We start from the raw sequence: 18605 nt of genomic DNA, 5'->3' as shown, positions 1-18605 counted from the left end.
GGAGATGTTTATCTAACAGTTTGTTCTGTGAATAGAAGATTGCTGACAAAGTCTGAAATTCATATAACAATTTTAAGAGGTTTTGGCCTAAAATGCTGTATTATTTTTGATTACATGCTTACAAAAGACAGAAAAAAGGTTTATAACAGATTCAAAATAAACTTAGTTTCTTAGTCCTGGAACTAAAATGTAAAAATATGTCAATGTGAAGATTAAATAAAATTGTTTAATGTGAATTAATGTACCGTACCCACAAAACCAAATGAATTAACTTTCATAAATGAATTATTTTCATTGCGCAATCATTCTCTATTGTAACACAGCATATTAAAAAAATCTTGCCAAAATTATCAACAAAAAACATTGATTTAATTTGTGTTAATAACTACATTGGCTGTAAAGTTATTGTAGTTTTTAATGGGCCATTCACAGTTTACTTACTCTAAGGACTTGGCTACTCGGATTCAATAAATGTTATTATAAATAATAAAATGTGTATTCTTTCCTATTACATCTGAGGTGTTGAGAAGCATTATCTGGATGAAGTCATTCTAACAGCTTACCATGACTACATGGCTGTATGCATCCTAAAAGTCAGGCATTATATTGTAGGTGTTTATAAGGGAGAAGGAGACACCTCCTCTTAAATGGTGGATCTTTAAAACACAAGCTGCATTTCCAGGGTTTTTATAAATTTATTTCATTTTTACCCAACCATGGTTTGAAAACAACCCAGCATTTTTAGAGTACAAGTTTAGGTCTGTCAAGCTTTCTTTACATTACGTTTTCAAAGACAATCAAATATACAAACTAACCACCAGAGCCCTAAAATAGCCAATCAAGTATTAATATTTATTACATGTTTAATTCTTAAATATCTTTTAATGTTAAATCATTTATTTTTTAAAGATCACCTATGTACCCTTTTTTGCTCTCTCTCTTTGTAAATTATTTATATGTAAAGCAGATTAAATAACATTTGTGTATGAAATGTGCTATGTAAATAAACTGGCCTTGCTTTCAAAACAGCACTACAACATTATAGTCATGTTTCAATTAATCAAACATATTACAATTTGCTGCCTGTCAGGAGGTTCCTCCACCACAATTATGCTATAGTGTTATATTGAACATATTGCCCTCAAATATATGAACCAAATTCTAAAAGACACTGATGAGGTTGCGTGCTTTTAGTAGACGTTTCTGGCGACTAATTAGGGTTTCCCGCTTCTGACCGATGTCGTGGTCTTCTTTAAGCAGGTCATCCACAGCATCCTTCTCCTGCAGCAACTGCAACATGTTTCTCTGCAGCTCCGCCGCAGCCTCTTGGAGAAGCTGGAAACGGATCACCATTGGGATCTGGTCGGCTAGACGCTTGCTTGCGATCTGATGGGACAGAAAACACAGCTTCAGCTAAAAACAGCATTTAAATCTGAGCTTCAGATAACAGAAACCCCATGTAAGCACACTTACAGAGTAGTAGGACTTCATGTGGAGCTTCATCTCATGTAAGCTGGCATGATTGTCTGTTCCGAAACCAGATCTAAAAGTAAATGAAGTTGAAGGTTGAGGAGTTGTAACTGAAAGTGGAAATTGAAGTTCTGAAAGTGGAGATTGAAGTTCTGCAGTTTGCTCTTCGTGCATCACTTTTGTCTGTTGGAGGCTTTGACTGTATGTGACATCTTGACTGTAAACAATGAGCTCCATCTTGAACTGAGTTCTCAACATGGACTCGGCCAGCGATTCTTTCTCCTGCTTGATGGCTTCAATGTTAGTCTTAAAACACGCAAAAGATTTGTTATCAGACAAAAGGGATAAAATGATGGACATCTGTAAATCTAGTTTTGCTCAAAGTCACCACTAAAAATGTAATTTAAATTCAGTCTCATGGTATATAAATGACTGCTTTTGTGTATCGCCATAACATACCTTTGCTATTTTAAGAAGATTGGGGAATCCAATGAAGCTTTTTTGGGCCAGTTGGATAAATCTCTTTCTACCCATATCTATGTAAATACAAACACAATCTTAAGATTAATTTGTAACCACCCATTTAAGGTTAATTATCTGGTAAATTTTTCTTTTGCTGAAAGGTTCCAGGATAACTTTGTAGGCTACTAAATGAACAACTGACCTGAGACGGCCTTAAGTGTTCTTAATGCAGGTTCCTCTAATGTCTTGATCTGTTCTCTGACCAGCTTCTCAAAGGTCTTGTAATTGATGAAACCTGGAAGCTCTCTTCCTCGATACTTGGCTTCAAAGTTATCAACTTCTTTTTCAATCTTCTTGTTGACTGAAAATGAATGTTGAAAATTTGCAGAGAAACTAATTAAATACAATACACAACTACATTTCAATTATGATTTTCAAGTTGGTTAAATGTGTTATACAATTTAATTACTGCATATCTTTTTCAAGTTTTTTTGTGATCCAAAATAATCTACCAAACTCTGACTCTGTGAGCATTCAAATCTTATTACATAACATAAACTATAACTAGACATCTGCAGTGTCTAGCTATAGATTATATATTACTCTTTACACTGACTTGGCATAGACATTTGTAGTCAAAAGCAACAGTAGCAAGATGATTTTATTTTAAGTTAACGATTAAACTCTGAATAACAAGAATCCGGACAAAGAGAAAGTTTCAAGCAGGTCATACTTTTTGCGGTCGACAGTATAATTTTTTTTTAACACTTTATCCTGTGTTGATACTTTATTTTTATGTATTAGGGAAATTCCAACGTTATGGATGTGACATTGAGCAATTTTCATGTCACGTTCATAATGCAAAGAGAATTATTTTGTTACAAATATATTGAACCATCTGTTTATATTTTACAAAACCCTTGTTGATAGAGTCTAAACATGAAAATTTGTTCATGGACTGACATTTTTCATTTAAAAAAAAGGGAAATAAACATGCGTTTTGGATAAAAAAATATTTTGGGAGATGATAAACTTCGTTGGATTTCGGTGAACTAAAATGCACAATCCTGATGCAATAGTACCCAATTAATGGAGAAGGGATGGCTCTTTATAGAACATGAAATAGTTACTTTATTTTCATTTTCCTATATCCATTTATAAGGTATACAGTATGTAGTGTTATGGATGTGACAATCCTGAAAATGTCACTTACCTGAATAACCATGCACTTAAACTAAAACAAATGCTTTATAAATTTGGAGAGAGGTCTCACAAGGGTATTTGAAGCACCAAATATTAATATCTGTGCTGTATTTTTTCATGGGAGGTTGTAATTTTCAATTGCCCATTAACAGACCTTTAAAGGAATACTCACAGTTATCTCCTGAAGAGTCCAAAAAGACATTCCATTGTGCAAATTCATCCCGAAGCTCTTGGAAAATCATGAGGTCTGAATTACATATAACCTCTTCACCAGTGGTCAGGTTAAACATATCCTGAGTGAAAGCTGTAACTTTCTGAATTCAGTGATGAGATGAGGAAAACATATTAGACTGATTAAATAATTCTTTAATATATACAGACACTTATATACTCTGTGTACTTGCTATATTTTCACAGTGAGTTTTGAATCTTGTTTGCTTGTGTTTTAAGTCAATGGTTCTCCTGGATCTGGACCTGACATTTAACTTCCTGCAGAGTACATGTCCAACTACACAGTCTTAAGATTCTGGCTGATATTTAATAAAATATGGTTCTCTAAGTTGGATCACTGTGAGCAAGACTGACCATCCCTGGGCAAACTAACATGTTCATGACAATACTTACATCAATGAGAAAGCTTAGTCGTACTGAAGGGTCTGATGGTGGTCCGGTACCGTATGCCTCCAGTTCCTTAAGTGTCTCAGCTAGCTTTGCCTCAATTTGTTCTTCTAACTGTGGCATGGATTTCTACATAACAAATTAACGGGAGGGTGAGCCGTGTTTAATTTGAGACTAAAAATCGATCAGTAAGTTTTGCTAAAAATGATTTCACCTCTATATGATGAACTAACTCGATTGTTAGTTTCTCTGCCAACTTGGGAATAGTTGCAAAGCCTTCATTATACAGTGTGCTGTAAAAAACACACACATTGAGTAATCTACTGTATAATTGGATGATTTGCAAAATAAGGCTTTACAGGAATAGTATGTTGGAAAATTTACCATACCATGCAAACTGCTTTCTATAAGATTCTAAATTTGAATGTCTGTACAAGAACAGGTTCAAACCACAGTCCTGAAATATATAGCAAATGTTTGTTACCCACTTGAACTGAGGATGGTCTTTAAAGAAGAACTTCTCTGTCTCTGTGGCCTCATTGAGAGTGACATGATCCATAATCTCTTTCTGTCCCCTGCACCTGACGATCATGTAGCCTTTAGTAAGATGAATGACCTCATTGTGCACAATGTCCACCACTGTCTGCTCAGTGCCTTTATCCACCAGGTCTGGCTTTGTTAGGATGCCTGTAGGTTTATATGTTATACAATCAGAATATAAATGACAAGATCTGGTTCTAATAATCTATTATAGGCATTACGCACCTAAAGTCCTCTCGCCTTCAGGGTCCTCGTTCTGTGCTATCTGTAACGCTTCTGTTGTAGCGATGTCAACGTTACACGGCACCACAACAAGGTTGATTGTTTCTTGCTTTGTAACAAACTTCTTGATCAGTCTTTTGATCTGTAGGAAATGCTCACCTTTAATGTTTCGAGCCCATATATTGATAATTGGATAATTAAGGTTGTTAACCAGGGGTAGAAGCCACTAAAAGTGCTTAGTGAATTAAAATTTAAAAATATGGTAAATATACAAATGTATACTTTGTGAAACACAACAGACAAGTCTTTAATTAAGTCTTTAATAAAACTAGCATAAGACAGTTTAATCTACCTGCTCTCCAATATTTTCAGGTTGGCCCTTGACTGCCACTCGTGCAATCCCGGGCAGGTCAATGAGTGTGAGGTCAGGAACATTTGGAGAGGTGATCTGAAGACTGATGAGATCCTCACTAATACTAACCCCTGGTCCAGCTATCTTATCCTGGGCTAAAAACAAATGCAAGATTGTATATTTTATATATCAATATTATAATTTTATACTTGTAAGATGTACATGGTATCTTTTCTGTTAGTGCACTGTATGCTTTATAACAATGAGACGAAACATCCACCTTCACGGATCTTTTTCTCCACATCCTCTGGGTCATCAATATCTTCACAATAATCTTGATTACTGGTTTGATAACTGATTTTTCCATGCCATCCTTTCTCCTTAGTTCTTATCATCTTGAGCTCAAGAGGGCATCTTGTGACAATGCCTGAAAGAAACAGCATTTGAAGAAAACATGCCATTGCAGTTAAAAGGGCGATGGTAGTAATGTGCAGTAGTTATGGCCTACTTCAAAGAAAATCTACTATAAACAAAAATATATACATAAATTTGTATATAAAATAATTAATAATTTAATTAATAACGATAATAATGATTTAATTAATAATTAACGCATATACACTGTACTTGTATATGTGTAATGACAATAAAGTTGAATCTAAACTAATATTACATATTTTATAATTTATAACTTAAATTTTAAGATTGTTTTAAAGTATGCCATAACTACCACCATCCCTGATAGCACACATACATCCGGCTTACGTCTATTTGACGTCTGCATTTACATCTGCAAGAACTCTACAATACAAAGTTTGCTCATCTACAATACGTCTCGAAGATGTCTGCTGTTAGACGTCACATCTAGAAGATGTCGGTAAGATGTTTATTATTTAGAAATGATGTAAAGTTGCTCTTTCTAAGATGTTTAGCAGATGTTTTTACACAGCAGATTTTTTCCAGATCTCCAGATCTTAAGCAGACGTATTATATACGTCCAGACGTCTCCGAGACGTATTGCAGATAAGCATACAATGTGTTGCAGACAGGGGCGTCGCAACCGTGGGGGATGTGGGTGTTAAAACACCCACACTTTCCCCGGTGAGAGGGTTAAACACCCGCACTTTTTCTGCAGTTTTGTACAAACGCAATACAGCAGTCGCTCCTCCGTCTCTATGTCAGCTCTGTATCTGCGCTTGATGCGGCTGCTTCCTCTCCCCTCCCACTCAAACAGATTGGCTGTTCTGCCTTAAGTCCCGCCTCTCTTGATGTTTTAGATTGATCGGTCAGCTCGTGCTGAGGAGGCGGGAACGGTTATGGTTATTTACGCCTCCCTATTCCAGTTACTTTGAATGAGTGTTTATGCTTTTGAGGTTTTTAAATAACCTTGATATGTGTTTGGGAAGATGTTTAGTTTAGTTTTTGTTGATATGTCGAGTATTTTCTGAATTATATTTAGTTTTTAGACTAATGCTAATTGCCAATTGGGATATTGTTCAAAGCTAGATAAATTCGGTTATTTATGTGTCATGTAATGTATAACGTAACTGTGATGAAGAAGGCAGGGAATTGACGAGGAGGAGGGACAAATTGTCCTTGTTAAGCAGTGTATTTATGGGTTTATTTATGTTGATATTTTGAGCATTGTTTTTTTTATTTAGCTGAATACTTATGTGGATACTTACCTATTATTTTTGACTGTACTTGTTGAACAACTATGAAAGAAAAGTTAATATTATTTTAATGTTTAAAAACAGATTTATTTATACCACCAGAGAAAAAGCTTTGTGTGTGTTTTTTTTATATCTCCCCTTTTCAAGGTGCAAGTAAGCAAACTTTAGCCGTACCGTTCTGTCATTACATTCATCGTTTTCATTGTTAACAAACAAACCACATCCATCCCCCACACTTTTGAAAAGCTTGCTACGCCCCTGGTTGCAGATATATTGCAGGCGTCAAATAGACGTAAATGCAGGCGTCAAATAGACGTTATCCAGATGCAGGGGCGTAGCAAGCTTTTCAAAAGTGTGGGGGATGGATGTGGTTTGTTTGTCAACAATGAAAACGATGAATGTAATGACAGAACGGTACAATAGGTATAACATACAAGATAAGCTATGAGTGATACTAGAAAAGTATAAAAACACATTCGGAACACATAAGATAAGTCAAAACTTTGTTGTTAAAATACATAACAGTAGACTTGCTAATGAATCAGAAATACTTTAATAATCTCAGAGGGAAAAGAAAGTGGAAAGCTTGATAGTGAAATAGGTCTGACAGGACTGTGACTGCTAAAGTTTGCTTACTTGCACCTTGAAAAGGGGAGATATAAAAAACACACACACAAAGCTTTTTCTCTGGTGGTATAAATAAATCTGTTTTTAAACATTAAAATAATAAACACTTTTCGTTCATAGTTCTTCAACAGGTACAATCAAACATAATAGATAAGTATCCACAAAAGTATTCAGCTAAACAAAAAAAACAATGCTCAAAATATCAAAATCAATAAACCCATAAATACACTGCTTAACAAGGTCAATTTGTCCCTCCTCCTCGTCTATTCCCTGCCTTCTTCATCACAGTTACTTTATTCATTACATGCCACATAAATAACCGAATTTATCTAGCTTTGAACAATATCCCACTTGGCAATTAGCATTAGTCTAAAAACAAAATATAATTCAGAAAATACTCGACATATCAACAAAAACTAAACTAAACATCTTCCCAAACACATATCAAGGTTATTTAAAAACCTCAAAAGCATAAACACTCATTCAAAGTAACTGGAATAGGGAGGCGTAAATAACCATAACCGTTCCCGCCTCCTCGGCACGAGCTGACCGATCAATCTAAAACATCAAGAGAGGCGGGACTTGAGGCAGAACAGCCAATCTGTTTGAGTGGGAGGGGAGAGGAAGCAGCCGCATCAAGCGCAGATTCAGAGCTGACAGAGAAACGGAGGAGCGACTGCTGTAATGCGTTTGTACAAAACTGCGGAAAACTGCAGAAAAAGTGCGGGTGTTTAACCCTCTCACCGGGGAAAACCCACATCCCCCACGGTTGCGACGCCCCTGCCCAGATGGATTGTGCTATCTGGGATTGCCCTTACAAAAAAAAACAACTGGGTTGAAAACAAATGTGGAAATATACTTAAAAAATTATATAATATATAATATAAAATATTGTAATATAATTTTATATATTAAATAGCCCTAATACGTTTCCATATATTGGAAACAAGTGCTTATATTTTTCAATGTAAAAAATATAAAAAGGTCACGTTATTATTCTATTTATTTTCAAATATATTTGAAATGGTTTAATATTAACAGTAAATCTACAGAAAAACATTCTTTATTGAGTAAAGGACAAAACAGTGCTCACCACTGCCTCTGGGTAAAGCTACCCCTGATAATGCCTCCAGAACAGAGCTTTTCCCCGAGCTTTGGTCTCCTATGACGGCGATGGCAGGCAGCGCCAGGTCCTTCTCGACTCCCAATGATCGTAAGTTGTCCACAATATCGATGCAAGGGCGAATTTTTTCTTCATAATGCTGACTGAACGTGTAACTTTCCTCCATTCTTAAACAACGCCAAATATACAATGTAACAAGCCGTTAGATCAGCGGGATGAAGTACCTGTGCGGTGGCAAGTGTTCCTGGAACGACAAAGCTTCGAATCTTCTTTTATGCGACTGAACTGGGCGGATAAAGTATGAAGAGAAGAGGATGAATCCTGCTTCTTATTCGCTGCTTCTTATTGACGGTATCCGTGCAAACTTAAAATAGCATCTGCTTATCCGGTTTCTTATTCACGTTAAGTTCTTTCGAAACGTGTGTGTGTGTGTTTGAACGTGTATGTGAAACCTGTTTCTCTATCTTTTAAAATCTATATCTGTGTGTGTGTGCGTGTTAGTTTATGTGATAAAATGATAGAGAATCAGAAAGGCAGTTTGTTTGTAAACCTGTTTCTCTATCATTCAAAATCTCTATCTGTGTGTGAGTTTGTGTGATGGAATGATAGAGAAACAGAAAGGGAGTGGAGAGACTCCGAGTGTGTGTGTGTGTGTGTTGACTTGTTTTTTAATATGTTAGTGGGGACCTAAACATGAATGCACAGAAACTCATGGGGACCCGTGTCACTGTGGGGACCAATATTGAGGTCCCCACGGGCACAAACGCTTATTAATTGTACAAAACGATAATTTTTGAAAATCTAAAAAGGGCAAAAGGAGGTATGATCTTTAGGTTTTGAGGTTGGGTTAGGGTGACCACCCGTCCCGCGTAGCGCGTGCGCGCACAGCGTTTGAAGCCCAATTCATGCGTCCCGCAAATTGAGACCGTGTCACGCATAATCAAAGCTTGCTCAAAAAAAAGTTGGTCGCTCTATATCCTCGAGCCCCAGGCAGCCAAACGAACATTACTTGACAGTTCAGCACGCTACTGTTGCCACACCCACCCATCAGTTGAACTGCTGACTAGGTTGTTCCGTTGTTGTTGTCAGAGGTGGACAATCCTGGTCCATAAAGTAAAAGTCCTGCCATATCTTTGTTTCACCCATGAACTCAGCAGCTGATTTCACCAGCGGAGGAACCAAAACATTCCTTTCAAGTCACAAGAAAGTCTCAAAACAAATCTTAAGTCCTCAAAGAGTTAAAGTTAATGAGATGATTAAGTGAGTAATTAAATGATGATTGAGTGATGAACACCTGCTGTTAACAATCAACATCACTGAAGAAAAGAGAAACACAAGAACTACAACTGACTTCAGCCACAGCCTTGGATGACATCAGCTGGAAGAAGAAAAAAAACATTTCCACCATAATTGTGATCAGTGTTTGCTTTAGTTGTGCTCTTGAGCCTTTCAGTAAATGGAAGTGTCTCTGTTTCTGTCTCTCCTCTCCACCGATAACTGGTATGTTGTGAACGCACTGGAGATCTCACAGACTTCCAAAATATGATTATAAAGCACTTTGGGTGTGCAGGAATACACAATTGAGCGCTATATAAATGTCTAATTCATTCAAAGATAGTTGCTTTTTTCACAGCATTTGTTTCACATTTGTTCAAAGCTGAATGAAATCTTGTAGGAATAGAATAGAGTGTGTTTGTGGTTTAAATATCTCTAGGTTTATGATCTGCATTTGGATATAAAAACCTCCTAAATCAACAGCACCATAAGGCTTTAATCTTGGGATCAGTCTCTTACACATGAACATTTATCATATGAGCCTCAACAGTGGTGACAATTATTAGTCATACTGCATTGCATGATGGGAGGTTTTCATGCATTGCAGCTTGAAGCATTTTGTTGAGCTTCATATGTTGGTTCTTGATGTCTGTCTAGAAGGTTTTAAATTGGCATTTGTTTTGATGCTTTTAAATTTTCTCACTGATAATGTTAGATAAATATTTTGTTTAAACAGATGTACAGGGTTCATTATGATGAACATGATCTAAAAGAGATATCTTGCCTGTAGACATTTCAGTGTTAGATCAGCTCATCATAAAAAACCAGTAAAGAGCTACACATTTCACATAACTGACCTGTCTGCTTTACAAACATTACATGAGTTGATACAGTGCAAAATCTGACATTAGGGTAAAGAGTCCAACAAAAGCAAACACTGATCTCCATGATGGTGACATCATTTAACCAATAAAACATCAACGTCTCAATTACACCAGGTGTTCATCACTAATGCTCAATCATCATTTAATTACTCACTTAATTATCTCATTAACTTTAACTCTTTGAGGACTTGAGATTTGACTTAAGACTTGCTTGTGACTTGAAAGGAATGACTTGGTTCCTCCGCTGGTGAAATCAGCTGCTGAGTTCATGGGTGAAACAAAAATATGGCAGGACTTTTACTTTATGGCCCCTGGAATGTCCACCTCTGCTTAAAGCAGAGAAAACCGAGACGGCCCCAAGCGTGAATAAGATACCGGATAGGCTGATGCTTCGCGCATTTTAAGGTGGAACGAATAGCATCAATACGAAGCTGCGAATAAGAAGCTGGATTCAGCCCGGTCTGTACATTTGGGTGTGGTTAGGTGGAATATGATGTGTGGGAGACCGGGGAAACTACTTTAACACATATTTTACTGTACGTAATATAGACATGTGGATAATCCAGGTGGTATTAAAATTGCACAGGCCCATTTGTCTAACAATATCCATATTTTCTAATTTTGTATTTCATTTTATTAGTTTAAGTGAGTTCTTTATTTTATTTAAAGAGTAAGTAACATATGCTTTTTAAGATCTTACTTTGGTTAATGGAGTGTCCAACAACAAGTTTATGTACATAGAAGGTGTTAAAACAATATTACGTGGTAAGAATAGGCAGTTAGTCTTACATTACTTCTTGACTGACCCTCAAATGATTTGTTCTGCAATTCATCCTCCTAATCCCCTCCTATCCGCTAGGCTAGTGTCATGTGATCGTTCAGATGGTTATGATTGGTCAAACGCGTTCAGCATGTGTCGCAAATGGAACGCCTACCATCATTACTGGATTACGGTTTACAGGTGGTTGCCCTTACCAGTGTGAGCCAGAGTCTGACGAAGAAACATCTGAAGACGATAGTAGATAATAGATAGACGATAATAGATTGAACACTTAAATTAAGTTCATAGCTAGATAAACAAACTGTAATACCCCAGAGAAATGGTACATGTTAACGTTACACTGTAAAAAATGCCTGTGAAGTTTACGGTAAAATTCTGTTGTTTTCACACAAAAAACATGTTATCAGAAAGCATCCGTTAAAAATAAGGAAAAACATTGTAAAATTGTCTGTAAAATTAATAGAAAAAATCCACCGTTTTTACGGAAAAACCCTGTTAAAGTGCTTGTGAAATTAACAGTGAAATTTTGTAGTTTTCACAGAGAAAACTTTTGTCAAAAAACGTCCGTAAAAATACGAAAAACACTGTCAAATTCTCTGGGAATTGAACAGTGAAATTCCATAGTTTTCACAAGGAGTTTTTCTAACTCCACAAACACTTTTATCACCTTCACTTACAGACACCACTGTAACTTTATTTCTGTTGGACGTCTACAAAAGTTCTAAAGTTTACATGTTAATGGTTTTGTTGAGTCACCATTATGGTGAAGAGTGTTTGCTTTAGTTTTGGTCTTGACCCTTTGCTTTACATGTGGAGAAGTCTTAACCCAGTTTTGATATCTGTGTGTTGAACCGTAGACCGAAACAGGTGGGTAAAAGCTCAGACAAAGCTAACTATTAACTTCTTTAGGTTGGAGAGTTTAGGTAGTGCATTAAAGTTATTTGTTATCATCATTTATAATATTGCATGAAGTTGAATAATATATTGAAAGTCTTTGACAATACATGTGACACATAATAAATGTTCTAGCACACATCAAGAAAATAACAGTTTGTCTCAACAATGGTGACAACAGAAAAAACCATTATAGATAAATGCAATGCATTCTGGGTATCATCAAAGCAAAAAACTCATCAATGACTCCCAGCATGCATTGCGTCTGTAAGATTTTCAATTGTTAGTCACCACTGTTGAGATTCATACACTGATTCTTGATGTGTTACTCAAAGACCAAATGCAAATATTTTGACGGTTCAAAAATTAAACTTTTGTATTGATTGTTTCTGGAAACGTGAATTTTAAATGTAAATTCATTTAGACATTTGAAACAAACAAATAAAGTAATTAAACAACATCGTAGAATTAGCTTTTGAAAAAATCTAATCACATTTTCACTTGTCGCTATTTGCTACAAAACTATGTTTTATATAAAACAATGTCATAGCAGCCCAAAGAGAAATGGTAATTTGTGTATGACGGCTGAAAGACGCCAACTAAAGCAAACACTGATCACAAAAACGGTGACTTTGAATACACCAATAAAGCATCAAGTCATGGATGTTATGCTGCAGTCCCTGTGAAGCAGAAGTGATGATCGTCTTCAGTATTCTGACATGTTTCAAAGATGAATAGTAGGTGTGGCTCATGTTTTCCACTGTGAATTGATTGGATGAATAAAAACAGGATGTTCCCGTAATTTTACGGTAGCTTGCTGGTAACCACAGCTGCCGGTATTTTTCCGTAAAATCTACGGAATTTGTATTTTCTCTCTTTTTTCTGATATTTAATGTTTTGTGGGTCACCACTATGCTGAAGAGTGGACTCTGTGTTTAAGTCAAGATCAGGCAATTGCATGCTGATGTCATGCTGCATGTTGTTTTGTTTAAAAGTGACTTTGATGTTTTAATAACAAATTTCAAAGAAGAAAATTAAGTAAATTTAATGTTTCAATTTTATATAAAGAAATTCTGTTCATGTAAAAGACTCAAATGTATTAAGTTCATACAGAGCTTGAAGTTTGTGCCCAGAAGTTTTAAACTGCAAAGCTGTTTACGTTCTTTTCCTGTATTTTTTACGGAATTTTACTGGCAACCACAGCTGCCGGTATTTTTCCGTAAAATTTACGGAACATTTTTTACAGTGTAGCGTTATATGCATTTGCTAAACACAGACATTAGGTACACATATATTTCTTGAAGTTAAGACAAAAATAAAGACCAGTCACACTTACAGGTTGTGATTCGGTGGAGCTAACAGGTCCAAACAAAGGTGATATTGCCCCGTCTTTCAAGGATAGTCTTTTAACATTTACATTTAGGCATTTGGCAGACACTTTTATCCAAAGCTACTTACATTGCTTTATCCTATACATTTTTATATAAGTATTTGCAATCCCCTGGGATCGAACCCACAGCGTAGCATTGTTAACGCAATGCTTTTACCACTGAGCTACAGGAAAGCTACATAATACTGGCTCCAATACCCAATTCGCACTCAATGTAAAATCTGAGGGCATTTCCTTCTGGTGTTTTGAAAGGAATGGTGCAGGAAGTAATTCTGACCCAAACCTGACTTTTCAGGTTTCTAGATGTAATATGACCTTTATCACAAATTCAGCACTCATTGCTCCTAATGGCATACACTTTGTTTGTGGTAACAAAGCTTATCCGTTCCTTGCTAAGGCAGGGCTCTCAAGTTTTGAAGACAGGCAATTGTGACACCCCCCACCAACCCCCCCCAAGAAGAAAATATCTGACACATGACACTGACAATTTAACCAAATACAAAGTGTTTATTCAATTTCCATTTATAAAATTTGCGTTTGTGTGTGTGTGTGTTTGAGTGCGAGTGTTTGTGTGAGAGAGAGAGAGAGAGAGAGAGAGAGAGAGAGAGATTATGACTGGTGTTGTTTGTTGTAAGTGTTTGTTGGCTTTTTGGACTCCTTTATCATTTGTGGTGTTGGCTCCCATTTAAAAACAGTTCGGCTCAAGCCCAGCCATTTTCAGGGTCATGACTGAGGACAATGTCCCGTCCAGAGACAAACTGTTTCGTGTTGAGGTTTTGTTCAAACCAACCATCGAAAATACCCTCTCAGCATCAGCATTAGAATGTGGAAGCACTAAAACCAAATCTGCGATCTTTGATAGCCTCCCAAATTGGTTCAAGCCATTCACCTTTGAAAAAAGGAACAGGGGGCCTCTATTTGGGGGCCTCAATGATTAATGCATCCATGGCCAGGATTATATAGTTATAAAATATGACATGATTTTAAAAGTGACCTATAACATCGACTATGCAATGCACTTTAATTAATTTAGTGCAAATAAAACTATTAAGCCTATTGGAGAGAGATATATTTATAATGTGACAATATGTCAGTCATCGTGTGATAAAGAAAATATGACTAGGCCTAGACTAACGTTACTTGTTTTGAGCAGATGTTGTCAGTGAACAGGCTGTAAAGCTGTTGGCTAAGTAACAGACACTCATGAAAAACTGATGCTAATTATCTGGGAAACATTCTCTTACAGCAGTCATGTTGTCATTGTTTGTGTCAAACAAGTTGTGAATTTGTTGTAACAGGAGATCATTACTTACTTTGTGCTCAAAGTGATGCTCGGAGCTCCAGTGGTTTCCTCTGTGGGTGAACGAGGAAGATGGTGAACAATTCCAGGATGCTTTTTTTTCATTGGTTGTTGCGTTAAATCTTACCCAGATACAATAGTGCTATTTTCTGATTGGGTATTGTGTAGCCTATTTCTTTTTTTTTATTGGCTAATAAGTGGCAGGCTCGATTAAAAACTTCAGGGGAGACGCGCCGGTTTCCATAGTGAGAGCGGCGCGACCAGATAACTTTTGGGTGCTGCGGCATATTAAATGTATTATAAATAGTTTTTTTGCGTGAGAAATACAATGTGTGGCGGGAGTGCGTGACAAAAGACCCAAATGAGTGACTGTCACGCTCAATGCGTGACACTTGAGAGCCCTGCTAAGGGATGGAGAGGAAGGTGTTATTTGGTTTATGTTTTACCAGCAGTTTGAGTAGTGTCAGAAGATTATGTTTGACATCATTTAATCCTGACACGTACTAGGCGTTCCCTTTCCAAGGCGGAAAAGTGGTTAGGCAATTTGTACCATTCCTCGGAGTGACTGATCTACAAACTGAAGTACAGGCATTACAGGAAGCTTTTGAGGAAACAGCAACCAGTACTCTTCAGTCTATCATATGGCTCCACATATCCTCCAGTGAACGCGCCAAGATTATTGAAGCAATCTTTGGTGAAATGACGTGCACAGTAAAACCCTGGGGTTATACTCCTTTGGTGTCGTTTGAAAAATGAATCGTAATCAATTGTTTCCTCAGAAGTTCTTCCTTTGGTAGTTTAAAAAAGATGGATTTAGTTTCACAACTTATAACACATGATGAGTTTAGACATGATGCACTCTCAACACCAACGAGTGACAGTGTTTGGAGGAGGAGAGTGAAGTTTTCGTGAAAGTCCTAGCAAAACGTAGGCGGGGACTATTTCTAGTGACGCAGATACGCGGCGGTTAGAGACTCAGACTAGGTCATGTCTCGTTTGCGCGATTCAGTCGACTCACTTTTTACAAGCCAATAACTTTGTTATTTATTCGCCTTCAGACTTACAACTTGGCAGACTGCTTACTTTTAAACACGGCATCATAACAGACTGCATGAAATGTAATTCTCATGATCTAATGTTACTTACGCTTTAAGTAAATAGAACGTATTTGAGATGCAAGACTGCACGAGCTGCCCTACAGTTAAAGCATCCGTCTGTGTCTCGTCATTCGGGAACTCTTTTCTTGGAGTAAAAAATTAGATCCAAGTTTGCTGTAGAATAGATGTAAGCTTAATTGTGCGATTTTTGCAAAGCATATATTAGGATGCAAGTTTAGTTAGGCTACTGATCTTTTTAAATCCAAATTTACCTAATTTACACTATAAACAAAGATCTAGAGTAAACCCAACTGTTAACTTTACACTATAAACAAAAGCAAAAAAACTTTAAGTGCACCGTTCTACAAACATTTGAAGGGATCTACGTCACAATTCTGTTTGATATAAAATATTTTCGGTTATTAAAAATGATATAAATGTCCCAGAATGACCCAGGTCTTAAGCCACACAAGGTTATTTCTTACAATCTAAGAAAAATATCACAAACAGGAGCTCCTTTGAGATATTTCCTTTGTAATAGCACATTTCCCACAATGGCCACTGGGATTCTCCAAATCACCACATGTGGTACTCAATGGTAGAAAAGGTTATATAGATTTATTTACTTATCTGTTATGTGTTAAGGCTGCCTAAAGTATTTATCTACAAACCTTTCTGTTCAATTATATTACATCATGACATCAATAAATGTATTTTTAACAGTTGCAACCATCGTTCCAATGGTCCAGATGGATAGGCCTACTTCTTGTGTTACAGTTTGATCAAAAATCTTTGATAGCAACATTGAATATTCTTGTTCTGTTTACACAAATTAATAAATTGACTTATCATATGGTTTTACATGAATCAGAAGAAGATTATGTAAATTGGATTGATGTGCACATTCAAAAGATTGATTCACTAGCAAAAATATCCAGTAGAGGGAGATATTTATCTAACAGTTTGTTGGGTGAACAGAAAATGCTGACAAAGTCTGAAATTCATATCACAATTTTAAGAACTTTTGGCCTGAAATGTATTTTTTTTTCACATACATACAGAAGACAGAAAAAAGGTTTATAACAGATTTAAAATAAACTTCATAAGAGTCTCTTATTCCTGTAACTAACATGTAAAATCTGTCAATGTTAACATTAAGTTAAATTGTTTAATGTGAATTAATGTTCCGTATCCACAAAACCAAATGGATTTACTTTCATCTTACAAATGACTTTTAATTGCATAATCAATTTTTATAACACTGCATATTAAAATCATCTTGCAAAAATTAACAATAAAAAACATTAATTTAATTTGTGTAATTAGATAAATTGGCCGTAAAGTTATTGTAGTTTGTAACGGGGCATTCACAGTTTACTTACTTTAAGTAAATAACTAGGCTACTCAAATTCAATATGTTATTATAAATAATAAAATGCTAAAAATGTGTATTTTTTCCCATTACATCCAAGGTGTTGAGAAGCATTATGTGGATAATCTCATTCCCAACAGTTTACCCAGACTTCATGCCAGTATGCATCCTAAAAATGAGACAGATGGGATGAAATCTAAACTCTTTTGAGAAATTGCATTATCATTTTTCTGATGTTTACTTATGATCAACAATATATTTAAAATACATCTATATTAATTTTAATATAATATCATTTAGTATTCTGTAGGGGAAGAAAACCATTATACTGTTTTCTGTTTTGATCTTTTTCTAGGTTAATATTGTCAAAAATTTTCATTGCTGTTATTATAATTCTTAAATCTATCTTTTGCACAAAATACCCATATAGAAAATATTGCAGTATTGTCAAGTTACATTTGACAGCAGATAATTTAATTAAAAATTGCATCCAGTATATCAAAACTATCACATTGTACAGATTTAAAGGTTCAACTTTTCTTCGATTATAACACATGCTGAATATCAAAGCATTACACTTACAGTGTTAAACACTGACTGTTTTAAAACATAGTACAGCCACTTGTTTTCTGTCGCTTATTCAGTCATTTTACACTCCCATCTGAACTTCTAAAGCGATGGAGAAAAAAGAGCACTTTTCTGGGGTCAGAGTGTGTCCTTTCTGAATGAAGGGCCAAAAAACACATATTCTGAAGTTTCTAAGTGTGATGTATATTGAATGCATTTATAAACACAGGGCATATTAAAAGATACTATGCATTAAAAGTTTAATAGTTTTAAAACGCTTTAACATACATGTACAGTACCGACAATATGTGAAGCAAAGAAAGAGGCTGCGGATATTTTGTAATAGTATAAAAAGTGCTGATTAATTCCTTTTTTTTACCGCGAGCCTCTACCAAATGGTTTTAAGAGTCTTCAATGTTAACTTTTAATTGTGTCACTAAGATAAAAATGGCAATAAAAGATGGAGATTCATGTAAATATACGGTGCTTCCAAATAAATGATATACTTACGCATCACAGATTTGTAGTTAATGTCAAGCAAAACCCATTAAACATATTGTGTCAAAAAAATTGCCTATCTAATATTTTGTGATGAAAATACAGCAAAAAAGTGGTTGTGGTGCCTTAGTCAGGTCGACTTCAGAACAATAACACGTTTAAACAGGATATCATAACTCAAAATGTGCTTAAGCACACTGAGTAGCATGTGATGACTGTTATTACTTGAATCTTTTCCCATGCAAATGATCCCCCCC

At 35.9% G+C, this 18605-nt stretch overlaps 1 protein-coding gene across 4 annotated transcripts; it reads right to left on the bottom strand.

Annotated features, from left to right (window-relative positions):
* Positions 1-667: 667 nt before the first annotated feature.
* On the bottom strand, positions 668-13704 carry LOC130408681 (interferon-induced GTP-binding protein MxB-like). 4 transcript variants are annotated; one of them, XM_056732150.1, is made up of 14 exons: positions 13461-13704; positions 11425-11455; positions 8261-8457; positions 5148-5294; positions 4868-5022; positions 4519-4657; positions 4242-4440; positions 3968-4046; positions 3760-3882; positions 3308-3449; positions 2135-2293; positions 1930-2006; positions 1474-1776; positions 668-1386 (listed from the first exon to the last, which is right to left on the bottom strand). In XM_056732150.1, exons 3-14 carry the CDS (start codon positions 8454-8456, stop codon positions 1162-1164), a joined length of 1944 nt encoding a protein of 647 aa, XP_056588128.1. In that variant the 5' UTR covers position 8457; positions 11425-11455; positions 13461-13704; the 3' UTR covers positions 668-1161. The 4 variants fall into 4 exon arrangements, with proteins under 4 accessions (XP_056588128.1, XP_056588129.1, XP_056588126.1 ...); XM_056732151.1 differs by lacking the exon at positions 11425-11455; XM_056732148.1 differs by lacking the exons at positions 11425-11455; positions 13461-13704 and adding an exon at positions 11239-11257.
* Positions 13705-18605: the final 4901 nt, after the last annotated feature.

This window comes from Triplophysa dalaica, chromosome 2 (genome assembly GCF_015846415.1).
Source record: "Triplophysa dalaica isolate WHDGS20190420 chromosome 2, ASM1584641v1, whole genome shotgun sequence".
NCBI classification, from domain to species: Eukaryota; Metazoa; Chordata; class Actinopteri; order Cypriniformes; family Nemacheilidae; genus Triplophysa; species Triplophysa dalaica.
This window is presented reverse-complemented; position numbering and strand designations above follow the sequence as displayed.

Bases quoted from the DNA above. Each gene is read 5' to 3' on its own strand.
- LOC130408681 (XM_056732150.1), bottom strand. From the start codon at position 8,456: ATGGAGGAAAGTTACACGTTCAGTCAGCATTATGAAGAAAAAATTCGC. The intron at 4,441-4,518 runs GTGCGTAATGCC...ATAAACCTACAG, and splicing joins TGAAGGCGAGAGGACTTTAG to GCATCCTAACAAAGCCAGAC. The intron at 2,294-3,307 runs GTGAGTATTCCT...ATTCATTTTCAG, and splicing joins GGACTCTTCAGGAGATAACT to TCAACAAGAAGATTGAAAAA.